The sequence below is a fragment of the Rattus norvegicus genome, chromosome 2 (assembly GCF_036323735.1).
Source record: "Rattus norvegicus strain BN/NHsdMcwi chromosome 2, GRCr8, whole genome shotgun sequence".
Taxonomy (NCBI): Eukaryota; Metazoa; Chordata; class Mammalia; order Rodentia; family Muridae; genus Rattus; species Rattus norvegicus.
Genome location: NC_086020.1, coordinates 198,456,845 through 198,471,150, shown reverse-complemented (window position 1 = coordinate 198,471,150; position 14,306 = coordinate 198,456,845). Strand labels below are relative to the sequence as shown.

Genomic DNA, 14,306 nt, shown 5'->3' with positions numbered 1-14,306 from the left:
AATAATCTAGTAAATAAAACTGGGCAAACAGCTTTTTCCATTTTGGTTTAGGTACATTTCCAGGTTTCTGTCTTCCTATCATTTGTGTGTTCTTCTAATCTAGTGCCTATTACACTTAGGAAATCCTTTATAAAGTAGCACACAGCAAATGAGAGTCCTTCTGACTTTAGAACCATTTCCCTTTCTTCTGAGATAAAACTCATGCTGAGAAATCTCCTTCCTAGTATATCCTAAGAGAAAAACTTTCACATCCTATTAATCCACCAATCAGCTAGTAGACCCAGAAACTGCCAGTAGATGGCAGTGTAAGCCCAGTGGAAACAGGAAACTTACACACGGGTGTGTGTGTGTGTGTGTGTGTGTGTGTGTGTGTGTGTGTGTTAAACATTGCTTGGCAGCCTTTTTTTTTTTTTTTTTTTAGCTTTGCTCTACAATCCTTGCTTCACATTAAAAGGACATTTTAAGAGCAAGGATATCTCTAATTCACATTGAAATAACCTGACGCTGAGATCTTGCTGCTGTTAACCAGTAAGTTGTCATTTTCCCCTGGCTGAAGGAACAGATAGCTCATAGGGGAAACAAAACTTTCCTTTAATATGAAGAGAACTTTCTCCACAACTTTGGCTGTGACCACCTTCCAGGAATTTTCTAGTTAGTGGGACAGGTTGGTTATGTTCAATATACTATCCTTAGCTCTTAAAAGCTGTTCCTAAACACAATCTCCCTCACATGTTGGGGAAGCAACAGGGTGAGACAATCCAGTCAGTTAGTTTTGCCAACATCTTGGTATTGAGGCGACTGCCATCCAAAAACTTTATAGACTCTCTGTTGTCAGGTGTCTCCAAGCAGCGCCTTCTAGAGGTCTGGTAGAAAGAAGGCGTGACGTTGAACCTAGGCAGATGTGCTTACTGTGGAATGTGGGAAAGGTACTTAAGTTCTCCATGCCTATTTCCTCATCAGTGACAATGGGGATCAATATTACCTACCTCACAGGGTTGTTGTGAGGATTAAGAGATGAGACATGGAAGCGCCTATCTGGTACTCAATAAATGTTGTTTTCCCTTTCCGTTTGACCCCCCCCCCCAGTACTAATCAGAAAGGAAGAGCAGACTATTTCTTTTTAATGGTCATTTGGAAATGAGTGGGAGACTTATTAGACTTGGAATTGATAAGCATTGTGGGTGACCTGGACAAGGTTAATCTAATTAAATGGTTCTAATTAATTAATTTTTCACTATAGAGACCTTTCTGTTAGGAATTTGTATTTTAAGTTTACCTCCTACTAGAGAAATGTTTTTAAATTCCGGGGGAAAGTTTCAACAGCTGCAAAAAGTGCTCCTTCCTAAAATGGGTGGTGAGAGTCATTGTGGGGTTTTTGACAGTAAAGGTACTTCTGGATATTCTCACAGGGTTATGATTCACAAATATTCAGGAGATAGTAGAGAGGCGACTTTTACCAAACTTCCTCTTTTCTGTGGATATCACATAGGATCTCTTGTTAGATTAAAGAAGGATGCGCTGGTTTATTTCTTCTGGGTATGGAACTAAGTCCCCAATGTAGAGCCACCGGTTTCTATGGGAGAAAGGGAAGCATGGAAATGTTATAAATGAACTACAGCTATTTTCATGTCCTAATAATTACTATTTTAACGTTCTATTACTTGCTAGCAATCAAGTGATCCTTTGCCAACATAGTGCCAGGCAAACGTACAGGTTACAGAAATTCATAAGCAGTAGCAGAAGGACCAAAGATATACTTGGCATAATGGGCATAGCCTGAGGAATGGATGAAAACCCAGGCTGGGCAACTCAAAGATCAGACTGAGGGAACTTTGGCTGAAGTGTCCAACATACGGCTTTGGGCAGAGACCCCGGCTCCACAATCACAGATGAAAAGGAAAGGGTTTTGTTTTGTTTTTTTCCTAATGGAGAGGGAGATTACCCAGAGGGCTGTGAGTTCGTTTGGGAATCTGATCCTCACCGCTAAACTTCCATTGTGTCCTCAAGAGCACAACATGTGCTGGAAGTTCCCCTTTTTCTACACTTGGAATCTAAGTCCAGGAGCCCAAGAAGTAACAGGGTATTAAAGCTGGGAGGTGCGGTTCACAGGAACAACCAGGTTCTCAGGAACTTCCGCTTTCCGTACCTCCCCCGCCTCCCACTGCCACAGCGCTCTAAGTTGTAACGGCCGCTGGGCGTCGCCGGAAGTGTCGTAAACAGCAGCTATCCGGTTCTTCCGGGCGCTAGGGGAGCTGACGGAGAAGGCCACCGCCCAGCAGAAGACGCGTCTCAGCCGGTGTGTCGCGGTTCCCGCGGTGTGTGAGTGAGCCAGGGCCCGGTCCCCTCTCCGGCCGCCGTCATGGGCTGCACGTTGAGCGCCGAGGACAAGGCGGCGGTGGAGCGGAGTAAGATGATCGACCGCAACTTGCGGGAGGACGGAGAGAAAGCGGCCAAAGAAGTGAAGCTGCTGCTGCTCGGTGAGGGGCTGGGGGCGGAGCTGGAGTGCTGGGGCCGGAGAGCCGGGCCTGGGAGCAGCTTGAGCTGATAGGGGTCTGGCCAGGCCGGCGGAAAGGACCCCAAAGGGACAGGGAGGGACTCGACATGGGGCGGGTGCTGGGCTTGGTGATTGAGGCCCCGGAAGGCGTGGGGATTTCAGGTTGGAGAGGGTGTAACCCAGCTTGGATGGTGTTTAGCAGAGTTGGGGAGTTTGGAGCCCTGAGACTATGTTGGGAATCCAGGAAAGGCTCCTAAAGGGAGGGACCGATATTGAGGAGGTTTCACATTGAACTAGAACGTGTTGAAGAAGATAGTGTATGGCGTCTGGTGGATCTATCTAGGGTTTGCGTGAGTTTGATACTTGATGTCAGGATAAAGCTGGAAGGATTGAATGATTAAATAGTAAAGCTAGGACAGAGAGGCCACATAAAGAACCTGCTCGCAAGTCTTTTTTGTACTGTTAGTAAGTGGATTGTCCAGGAACGCCCAGGAGGCGGGTGAAATAAATGACAGGTTCTTAGATGTAAAAGAAAAGAACTTGGGTGCAGAGGCCGCCTATACTTTTTCAACTTTTCTTATCTTTGTTTAATTCTCTTGAAGTTCTGTAACTCCTGTTTTTATTAAAGGGATAGGGATGTGTAAGCTGGGAAAATTGAAAGAATGCCGTTTTGAGGTTTGATAGAAGACAGTGAATAACAGTGGGACCATGTGTATCGGGAATAGTATAGGATAACATATGGACTGGGCTATTTTTATTGTAAAGATTGTAATCGTGATACATTTGGGAGGAGGTGATTTTTAGTGGGTTTTTCCCCACTAAAAAGTAAAAGTATTGGCTTTCAGACTACAAACAGCGTGTTGCCTTACACCTTATATCTAGTCAAACGTGTTTTAGTCAGAATAATTTAGGTTTAAGCTTTGATAGGCCCAGTAAATCATATAAACTTCTCTGGTATTAGTTTACCAGTAAATCCAGCTGTAATCATTATTCATATATTTGAGGAATCTGTTAGATGAGAATAATTAGGAGTCACGGGTTCTGTAAGCAGCAGAACTTTTTAGATAAATGCCGTTCCAAAAGGTCGACTGTAAAGTACTGATTCACTTTGTAAAGCCCCAGAGGATGGACACAACTCCATAATCTCAGACTGACTTTGTGCTTTAAGATGGGCTGACTGCTTATTCATATATTTTGGAAGCTCTGGGCAGCAGCTTGAATATAAATAAAAAGATAGGAAGTGGAGTTTGAGCTTCCAGAAGATACCGATTCAAATCCTAGCTCTCGACTGCTAGTGCCTGTAGAACAGGTATCTTCTATGGGAGAACTTAGCAGGGGCTTAAGTGTTTACTACTAACCAACCAGTGTAATCCGGCTCATGCTGAATGTCGGTTCGTGGGGACCTTTCAGAGTCTGGTATGAAACACAGCACTTGGTTTTCTCCCCTGCCCTCATTTCTGTGTTTTGAGACAATGTCACTCTGCAGCCTAGGTTAGCCTTCCATTCTCCATCCTCCTGCAGTCAGCTTCCCCAGTGCTGGGGTTGCACCATCATCCATCAGCACACCAGTGACATTAACATTTTTTGTAATAATTGTGACATCAGAGATGCATTCTCATGTTCTGGGATTTGATCTATATCGACCATCAGAAAAACTTGGACAAGCAGAACTATCCAAGTATCAGGAAAAATCTTTATTCAGGGTCTGTAGTTCCTTTAATTAAAAAAAAACATTAAATGCACGATAGCCAACAGAATTTGAAAAGTTTAAGTAAAAGTCAAAATACTGAAATATTTGTTTTTAATATTTACCAGCTTTTTTTTTTTAAGTTTTTTTGTTTTGTTTTGAGACAATCTTGGCCTCAAAATTCGTGAGTTCCTGTAGCTGAGATTATAGGTGTGTACCACACCATGAAACTTTTTTTCCTCTCTCAGAATTTTTTATCACCATATTTTGCACAAATTAAACCAGTAAGTTGAAGTAGGTTGCAGAACAGCTGGCCTTACCTGAGCTGTGTCATGATAAATATGCAAAGTTAAAACGATCTTTCATAGGGCTGGGGACAAGTCTCCACAGTCATGGGCACTTGCTGTTCTTAAAGAGGACACTTGCATTAGGTTCTCAGTACCCACATGGCTCACAACCATCTATCTGTAGGCATGTACGTGAACCCACATGCAGATTAGCCATCCAGACACATAAAATTAATAATTCTAAGGACTTTTAAAAATGATGTTTCTTTAAGTAAAATTTACCTATGTGATATATAAAAAATGACCCTATATGATAGTCCAGTTATCCCCTTCCCCTTTTTTTGGTTGCATGTAAGCCATTTTCCTTCAGCACTATGATGAGACTGTCCAATTTAGTTTACATTGAAAGCTACCTCCCTTGTCTCTGCTGGTTTGTGTCTTCTTCTTATGTGGCTGTAATTTCATGTGGTATGTAGCGCGTGGGCTTTGAAGTCAGAAGGCTTCGAGTTCTAGCTCCTGTTTACTAGGTATAACTTAGGGAACTCATTTCCATTTGCCTCACTTTCTTTACTTTGAAGGTCTAGAAAGTAGAGGTCCTTTAGGATTGCTGAGAAGAGTAAATGTGGAAATAATATAAAGCAGACACATCCAGTGAATATTAACTGTTACGTAGTTATAATCAGTGTGATGGGTTAAAGTAACCATAGAAACTCACACGAGTACATTGGCATAGGCTTAATTTCTCAGGAAGGCGTCAGTAGTAAAATTCCTCCCTTGGTTTGAATTTCCTCTAGATATTATTGGGAAGACCTTGTTATGTCAAATTTCTGTTTAACCACAGTTTGTTATGGTGTCATGCAAGTATTCCCAAGTAGTGTGTATAGGGGTATATAGGTGTACTGCTTGGAATTGTGTGTTTAAATTTCAAGTCTTGTTTTGAGACGGGCTTATTGTGTATGTAACTCCATTAATCTGGAACTCTCAACCTGCCTAAGCCTGCCAGCATGTGGGATCCTAAGTGTGTGGCACCACACCTAGCTATGAGAGGATTGTGTAGCTTCAGACTTCACAGCAGTTGAAGTAGTATTTGGACAGTTTGGGTGTGATTTTTCTCGGCAAACTTCTTCAATTTGATAATTCGAAGAGAAAAATCACTTCTAAGGGTTATACCATTCCAATGTTTGATAACCTGTAATATATTACATTCCATTTTCATAGCATAATCTTGTAAAAAAAATCTCTTCCATTAAAATCCTCTCCAGTATGTGTTGTGATGTCACAGACGTTGGGAGGTGCCACTGTAATCCATAATGATACTGCGTTTGGATTCAGACAAAACCAAATTCAGTTTCCACCTCCACCTACTGGTGTTGAAACCAAGTCACTTAACCATATGGATTACATATATTCACATATGTAAGTAGGGACGATTCCTCCTGTTTCATAACACAAAGTGACATAACTCACTCAGAACGCTTAGGGTAGTGTCCAGAAGATAGCATCAGCACACGGCAGCCTGTCAGAGCACTTGTGAGGCATGTCGTTTTAGTTTCTATTTTTGAGGGGTGTTTTGGATGCTTGACATTCTTCATGTTTATATGCAGAGATCTTCACCGCTTAATCCTGTGCTGATAACGATTTGTGTTTTATGGCAAAACCTGTTACATGCAAAGAACTGGAATATTGCATTTTAATTTTATATTATACAATTGGTTATTCATACTTAACTTGCAAATTACTGATGGAATGTGGCTATTGAAAATAAGCATCTCATTTAATCCCCATGTATGGTGGAGGTTGTGTTTTTGCTGCCTCTTTAAGATGTTTGTAGGGCCTAAATTTCTAGTAAGAATTTATCTATCATACCTGGAGAAAAGAGAGAAACTGGGAAAAAAAAAGTAGAAATAAGCATTGAAAATAAAAATATTCTTTTTAATAACCTTATTTTTTTGCCTTAAAAGTTATTTTTTAGAAGCCAGGTGGTGATGGTGCATTCAGGAGACAGAGGCTGGTGAATCTCTGTGAGTTTGAGGCCAGCCTGGCCTGCAGGGCGAGTTCCAGGTCAGCTAGGGCTACAAGGAGGAACCCTGTGTTGAAAACAAACAAACAACAACAAAAATGTTTAGAGTTACATTTTTCTGTGTGAGTGTTTTACCTGCAGTTTTGTAGGTGAACTGCATGTGGGCCTGGTTCGTGCCCAGAGCTCAGAAGAGGGTTTCAGAATTCCCTGGAATTGGAGTTAAGGATGGTTATGAGCTACCGTGAGGGCTCTGAGTCCTCTGCAAGAGCAACAGATGCTCTTAACTGCCGAGCCATTAGCCAGCCACCTCTTTGAGCTTTCTATGTGAGTGTATTCCTCACTATTGCAGCATGAAATATTGTGCCTTTCCATATCCTGTCATGGTTCCTCTGGTTGCAGTTGTGGACAATGATAAATATTGAGTCGGTGCTCAGTACTTGAAGATTTATAGGGCATGTGACTTCTGAATTTAGGGTACAACTGTACCTCTTTTAAAAATAATTTCAGCTGATTACACTTGGACCATTATAAAATGGTCTTTAGTTTGGGGACAGTTGTTTCTGTTCAGAATGTTTTTTGATGGAGAGTGGTCTCAGAGGTTAGTGAAACTGAAGTTCTGTTCTTACTGGCATTCTGAACCTGTTTTTATAACCTCGTCCTATTTTTCTGTCACCCTTCATGAATACACACACACACACACACACACACACACACACACACACACACACACACACACACCTTGCTTTTAACTCTATGGTCCTTTAGGCAGGAGGTCTAGAGATTGTTGTAGGGCATAATCTAAGGGTCCACCAGGAGCAGGAAAATGGTCACACTAGTACAAGTAAAGGAGCGGTTTGTAGCAAGATACTCTAACTCTACAGCTTCACAAGGTCGGCATCCAAGGATAGGTAAGCAGTGAAAGGATAGGTTGCATGCTCATGAATTGCCATGCCCTCTTCACTTGTAGAGCAGATTGTCTGCTCTCACTGCTTCACTAGAAGGTGCATCTCCTTATCTTCTTTCTCTGCTCCCTTGAAATACTCCTCGTTTCCCACCACACACCAGGCTTCAACTCTGGCCTACTCTGGCACTTTTTCTGTGTCACATACTAACATACCTGGTACTTAAGTCTTGCTTTTCCTAATCCAGATGCCTGGGAAAGCATCAGGTTCGTCTAATCTTGCCAGGTACCCACCCACCATAATCTAGTTGTTTGTGGTGGGTGTGTGATAGAATTGATGGAGTATCCTGAGATCTGTAAGGCTGACCCTTTCAAGTGTCTAGGTAGGCCAGGTTCTCTAGTAAAAAGGCATGGGCAGAGAAATAATGATTAATGACTGACAGAGTCTTTACCTAATAGACAGTCATATCATCTAGGTTGGACATAGTGGGGTGAGGTGGAAACATTGGAAAAGCAAGCACATCACTGCTTCAGTTTCTCCCTCATTCAAGTGTGATCATTCTCAGTGTTAAGCTGTCATTTTGTGTAGTTGGCAGATAGGTTTAAATTCACCTGGAGGTGGAATGTCCAGTTCTCAGAGCATTTAACACAGAAGAGTCTCAATGTTACCTGGATTTAATTACCTTTATATTAAACAGAAAATCCAAACAACCTGTTGTTGTTGTTGTTGTTGTCGTCGTCGTTGTTGAGGGACTGCACTTCATCACTCTGGTTTCTCTTCAGCCAACATTTGTCTACTGCTTTTAAGTACGGGGGGTAGGGGGGGGACCATCCAAAACTAAGGAAAGAAGTTCAACAGACTAGTTTGTTACTAAAACCTTTGCTTACAGGACTTGTTAAGGCGTGTTGTCCTTTTCTTATGCTATCTAGTTTGGCTTTGGTTTTTTCCTCCTCAGGTCTAGCTTCAAGGGAAGTGAGGAGAAAGATGCTTCAGGTGCTCAGGAGTTAACATATTAATAGTGAAGACCAATTTAAGATGGGGTCTCGTTCTGTGAAGTGTCTAGAGCCATGGACACTAAATTTGTCCTGATTATTAATTTTAAAATGTTTTCTAATCAGCAGAATTTAATATAACTAGTATTTGTAAACCTCTCAGAACTAGTAACTGTTCAGACATGGAGACACTAGATAATAAAGGGTTGAGCAGTGTGAGATTGGTTCTATTGTCTGAGCTTCTTTTTCCCTCCTGGGAATCAGTGAGGCATTTGAATTGGGTCTTGGGAGTTCCTTGATTGTAAAATTTATATAATTTATAAAGAGGACTCTTTGTGTTATTTTTCTTAGTTTGGTTGAAATTAGTTGAACATCACAGGGCTGCTTAGGAAGACAGCTTAAAAACTAAAGAAATGCTCATGGTGCATTCAGCAGAGCACAGAAAAAAAGTTATTTCAGTGTTTGATTTTCTGTGTTGTCTTCATTGTAGGATAGCTCTTTTGTAGGCTTTTGAACGTTGGTGTTATCTTGAGCTTTTATCTATCCAGGTTATCCTGTTACCCGATTAGTGATCAGCTGTATCATTGCTGTAATTTAAACTGTTTGAACTGAATAACACTGTTAGGAACCAGGTTCAGTTGTTCTAGTTGGATATAGTATTCCTTGTGAGTGAATTTTCCTTTGTCCTTTGGCTGTGACAGAGATGACTACATTTGAAGTGAACTAAGCAGAGGAGGATGCTTGAAAGTACACCGTTGAATGTATATGAACTCTGTTAGAGCTTAGAACTTTAGGAGGAGCTGGTCTTTAGACCTGAGCTTCCTTTGACTTCCACATTGAACTTAAGGTTTAAAAAGCTTGTTAAGAATTACCTGAGATTGTTTCATTTTTTTTCCCTGTTGATATATCACTCTTGTACACTATGAACATTTTATTACTAAGTCCTGTTTTCAAGTGGACAGTTTTGAAGGAAGGTAATATTTTATATCTTAGAAAATTCTTGTTAACTTAAAAGCAGTTCTTTGCCAGATATGATGGTGCAGATTTTAGTCCCATCCCAACATTCGGGAAGCACAGGCAGATCTCTTGAGTTCAAGGCCAGCTTAGTCTTGTGAATTCCTGGTCAGTCAAGATTACAAAGAGAAACCCTGTCTCAAGAAGCGGGGTGTAGCTTTCTGATCACCACCCATTTTGATTGAGTGGTTTATTTCTGTGTGAGGTCTGAGTGTGGGTGTGCACACCATATCACACATGTGGGAGTCTCATGGGAGTTGGCTGTCTCCTACACTGTGGGTTCCAGAGATGGAGCTCATGTCATCAGGCTTGGCAGCAAGAGCCGGAGCCATCTCTCTGGCCCTTGAGATTTTTTTCCTATTTATTCATCTGAATCTTGCATGTTTTGCTCCAAGTCTATTTGCATGTTTAAGCTGTGCTCACATGTTTTATTCGTCTGGTTTGTTGTTAACACTATACTGGTCCTATATGGGACCATTTAAATCAGGACTATTTAGTAAGGTTGCTTGAGTGCTGACACCTTGTAATTAATCATCCTCCAGTAATTGCATAGCCTGTTTATAGTGGGCCAAATAACAACAGCAAAATAATCTGTCTTTCAATTTGATTTTAAAATTTAAATAGTATTGTGCTAAATCCCAAGAGCTGTGCTGCATTTTGATTTGTTTTAGTCATGTGCTGATGTCAGGGGTGGTGTGTCGTCCTTCCACGTGCTAAGGTGCACGCATGGAGAACTGCTTCAGGAGCCAAGTTTTGCTTTTTGCCATGTTTGAAACAAGAGCTGTTGCTCTGCTGTTGTGCTGAATACTCCAGGCTCATTGGCCTGCAGGCTTCCATGATTCTCCTGTCTCTTCCCTCTGTCACTTCATGGGAATGCTGGGAGTAAGATGTATGGGTGATAGTACGCTCAGCTTCTGTGTGGATTTGAGATTTGAACTAAGGTTATCAGAATTATATGGCAAAGGCTTTTACCCGCTAAACCATGTCCTTAGCTTCCCTAATTATTTTAAAGAACAAGTGTGTTATGATATGATTAGGCTTGGAATCATTAGACTGAAATATTTTAAAATCATTGGAGAAAAGGAGGGCATGGTAGCATATACCTATAACCCCAGCATTCTGGAGGCAGAGGCAGGCAGATCTCTGGGAGTTCCAGGCCTAGGCCTGTCTACACATAGTAAGTTCCAGGACAGCCAGAGCCACATAATAGAAACTTGTCTCAACCTAATAACAATAATGATAGTTGAGATGCAGCAAATGCTTCTCTGTTTAAAGGTATTTATGATGTGGAACTGGAGAGATGCTTAGCAGTTAAGAGCTACTCTTCCAGAGGACCTAGACTTGATCCCCAATACCCATGTGGCAGCTGATAGCATCTGTAACTCCAGTTCAGGGAATCTGACGCCTTCTTGTGAGCCTCGGCTACTAGACGGGCACAGTGAAGTACACAGATGTGAATGCAGACGGACAGACACACATACGCATAGAATAAGTAAATGAAAAGAAAAATTAAAATAAAATAGTTTAATAAGCTTTTTATTTTGAATTAACTTTACTCTTCTAGTTTTCCTCAGTGCTAACTTTCTAAGTAATAATGTTATGTTTATTGTCACCAAGAAATTAATGCTGCATAAATAAATGTTAACTTTAACACAGTATTTACATTTTATCAGTTTTCCCATTAATGTTCTTTTTAGGGTCTAGGGTCAATCTTGGTGCTGCATTGTATTTAATTAATGTTTTATGAGCGTTCTGGTTTCCAGTATTGTACTCTAGTAGGATTCTCATGTATTATGACTATGCATTTCTTTTTTTTTTTTTTTTTTTTTTTTGGTTCTTTTTTTCGGAGCTGGGGACCGAACCCAGGGCCTTGTGCTTCCTAGGTAAGCGCTCTACCACTGAGCTAAATCCCCAACCCCATGACTATGCATTTCTGATTGTCTTTCACAGACAAAAGTTCTCTCCTTTCCTCTTAAACCTTAATTTTTTTTTTTTGAGACAGTTTATATAGCTAGGGTGGCCTTGAATTTGTGAGTGATCCTCCTGCTTCAGCTTCCCAATGGTGATTTATATGGAATGTGATTGATTATAGGAATCAGTTTTGAAGGGACCATGACACCTGAGACAGTCCCTAAAGAGATAGAAACTCCTTTTGATGAGGTTTGTGGTGCTGGAGGGAGCATCCATACCGGGGAAGTTTTCTACCATTGAACTGCCTGCCGGCTCTAGGAAGTGTACACAAAGGCTCAGAACAGGGCCGCAGGTAGATCTGACTGGATGGTTGGTGCAGAAAAGGACTCAGAAGATGATCTGCCTGCCTTTGCCTTCCAGTGCTGGGATCACAGCTTTGTACCACCACATCTTGCTTTCTTTAAAACATCTTAAGATTTATTTTTTTTTTCTTTTTTCTTTTTTTCAGAGCTGGGGACCGAACCCAGGGCCTTGCGGTTGCTAGGCAAGCGCTCTACCACTGAGCTAAATCCCCAACCCCAAGATTTATTTTTTAAATTGTGAGTGTGTGTGTGGGGGGCATCGCACCGGAGTGCTGGTGTTAAGGTCTTCTCAGCTCCTGACGTGGGCGATAAGAACCAACTCACCAGCAAGAGCAGCAAGTGGGCCTTCTCTGCAGCCCAGATCTGATGCATTAAAAATGTTTAGAATTTGTTACTGTGCTGCTGTGAGTACCAGAATTTGAATGCAGGTGGCATAGGGTACTTGTGGAGGTCAGAGGGCAACTTCTAGGAGTTGCTTCTCCTTCTACCTGGGTTCTGCAGATCACACTCAGACCCCTGGGCGCAACAGTAAGTGCTGTTTACCTCTGAGCCATCTTGCTCATCTTTTATTGAAAATTTTAGTAGCTATCTCAAGCTGTACTTTATTATACACACAGTGTGCATGTTTCTAGAGTCTAGAGACTTTCATTGTTCTTCCAGCTTTTTTCAGGAGACGCCACCACAATTAATACTGCCAAGAAAGATTGAATAGAATAGTAAATGCAAGTAGGAAACCCAGACTGTCGAGTTTTGCTGAGCATTTGTATGGTAAAGGACATTGAAATCAAACACTCAGTTGGTCATTTTGTAGGCCCTTCCTCGTGTTTTACTGTAAATGACGCAGACTCGTGCTGCTTATGTCTGTTAAGCGTGCAGTGCTCTGTGCTGCCATCGGTTCAGGATCTGAGTTGGGATGATTCTAACATTTTAAAGTGCATGGGTTATAATGGATGAGTTTAGCATTGAATAGTAGCTTTGAAGAACATGTCCCACTATAATAAAGAATTATTTTATGAATTAAAATGAGATCTTTCAACTGCTATGCATTACAGCTGTTTGTGGCATTTTTGTTTCCTTTTATTCCAAATAAAAAATAGTTTTAAGCCATGGCATAAATACCATATAATTTAGCATCAAAATGGGGTTTTGTTGCTTTGCTTTCAAAGAAAAAGGAAACTTACTCACCACAGGCCAAAATTAGAACTTGGAGGCAGTCAGAGCATAATCTGGTTCCTGGTTCACAAGTGACTGCCTCCCAGACACTATTATGTTCTGCAAAGATGAGGAATGAAGCTGCAGTCTGCCCTTCCACTGGTCTGTCACCAACATCCTGGCCCTGTCATAGTCAAAAGTGATAACATTTTGGTAATATTTGGGGAGCTGAGTGAGCTTCCTTTTTTAATTTTTTATTTATTTTGATTTTTTTCGAGACAGGGTTTTTCTATGCCTTGGCTGTCCAGCAATTCGCTCTGTATGCCAGACTGACCTTGGACTCAGAGATTTCCTGCCTGCCTCAGCCTCTCAAGTGCTGAGATTAAAGCCATTAAAGGAGTGTGCCACAACAACCCCCCCCCCAACACACTCACACTTTTTTTTGATAACCAAACCAGTGACTTTCTTTGGTGACTTATTGGTGTAAGCTGGTTGGTCTTTCTGTTCTTCTGATCTTTGTCCTACCAAGCGTTGGGATTATGAATGTGTACAACCATACCGAGTTTATACGGTACCAGTGTAAACTCAAGGCTTTGCCTGCTAGGCAAGCCCTGTCCTAACTCAGCTACATCCCCAGTCCCTTTATTGTACTTTCTTATTTGTCTGGTTTTATTTTACAGTGCTGATGATCAAACCTAAGATCTTACATGTGATAGGCAAGTGCTTTACCAGATGAGCTTTGAGTAGTGTTCTGTTTTATGGTTTTTGTCAACCACATGCATGTGCACACACAAACACAGACACAGACACAGACAGATAGACAGACAGACATTCACACACACACATTTGAGAATATCTGCTTATCCCTAAATCCCCTTCTAGGAACTCCCCTCCCTTTAGTGGGCAGTGCTATACATGTATACATGCATGTACATATACACACAATGCAGTGTGAAAGCAGGACTCACATATGAAATATATAAATACATATTTAAGTCTAGATTCCGAGTATGAGAGAAAATGTTTTCTGTGATGTTTTCTCTCCTCTCTTACTGTCTTGGCTCCCCTACCCTCTTTAGATCCTTTGCTCATGCCTTTTCTCTTTTCATGTCTGTCTGTCTGTCTGTCTATCTATCTATCTATAAATCTAGATTTTTTTTTATGACAGAAAACATATTTGCCCTTCCAAGTCTGACTTACTGCATTCAACCTGATGATCTCTAGTTCCATTCATTTTTCTCTTCTTTTCATATTCTTTATGGCTGGATAAAACTCCCTTATGTATTTATTTATACAGTTTTCTTTATCCAGTCATCTGTTGAAGGGCATTTAGGCTGTTCCATACCTTGGTTCTTGTGAATGGTGCAGTGGTAAACACTGATGGAGGTGTCTCTGATGTGCTGACTTAGGTGCCCATGGTTATATACACAAGAGTAGTGTATCGTGGGCCTTCTGGTTTTAGTGTTTGAGAAACTCCCACACTGA

General features: G+C 41.3%; 1 protein-coding gene and 1 long non-coding RNA gene across 3 annotated transcripts in view; one reads left to right on the top strand and one right to left on the bottom strand.

The window, feature by feature from the left end:
- Positions 1 to 570: 570 nt before the first annotated feature.
- On the bottom strand, positions 571 to 2,122 carry LOC134485670 (uncharacterized). Of its 2 annotated transcripts, XR_010063915.1 has the most exons (3): positions 1,982 to 2,122; positions 1,458 to 1,573; positions 571 to 863 (listed from the first exon to the last, which is right to left on the bottom strand). It is a non-coding gene; the product is annotated as an uncharacterized LOC134485670 (long non-coding RNA). The 2 variants fall into 2 exon arrangements; XR_010063916.1 differs by lacking the exon at positions 571 to 863 and having other exon boundaries at positions 1,246 to 1,573.
- A 154-nt stretch (positions 2,123 to 2,276) lies between these two features.
- Positions 2,277 to 14,306, top strand: part of Gnai3 (G protein subunit alpha i3) — a 37,955-nt gene continuing 25,925 nt past the window's right edge. The window contains exon 1 of the mRNA NM_013106.2: positions 2,277 to 2,477. Coding sequence (NP_037238.1) covers positions 2,360 to 2,477 — 118 coding nt within the window. The 5' untranslated portion in view covers positions 2,277 to 2,359. The remainder of the gene's footprint in view (positions 2,478 to 14,306) is intronic.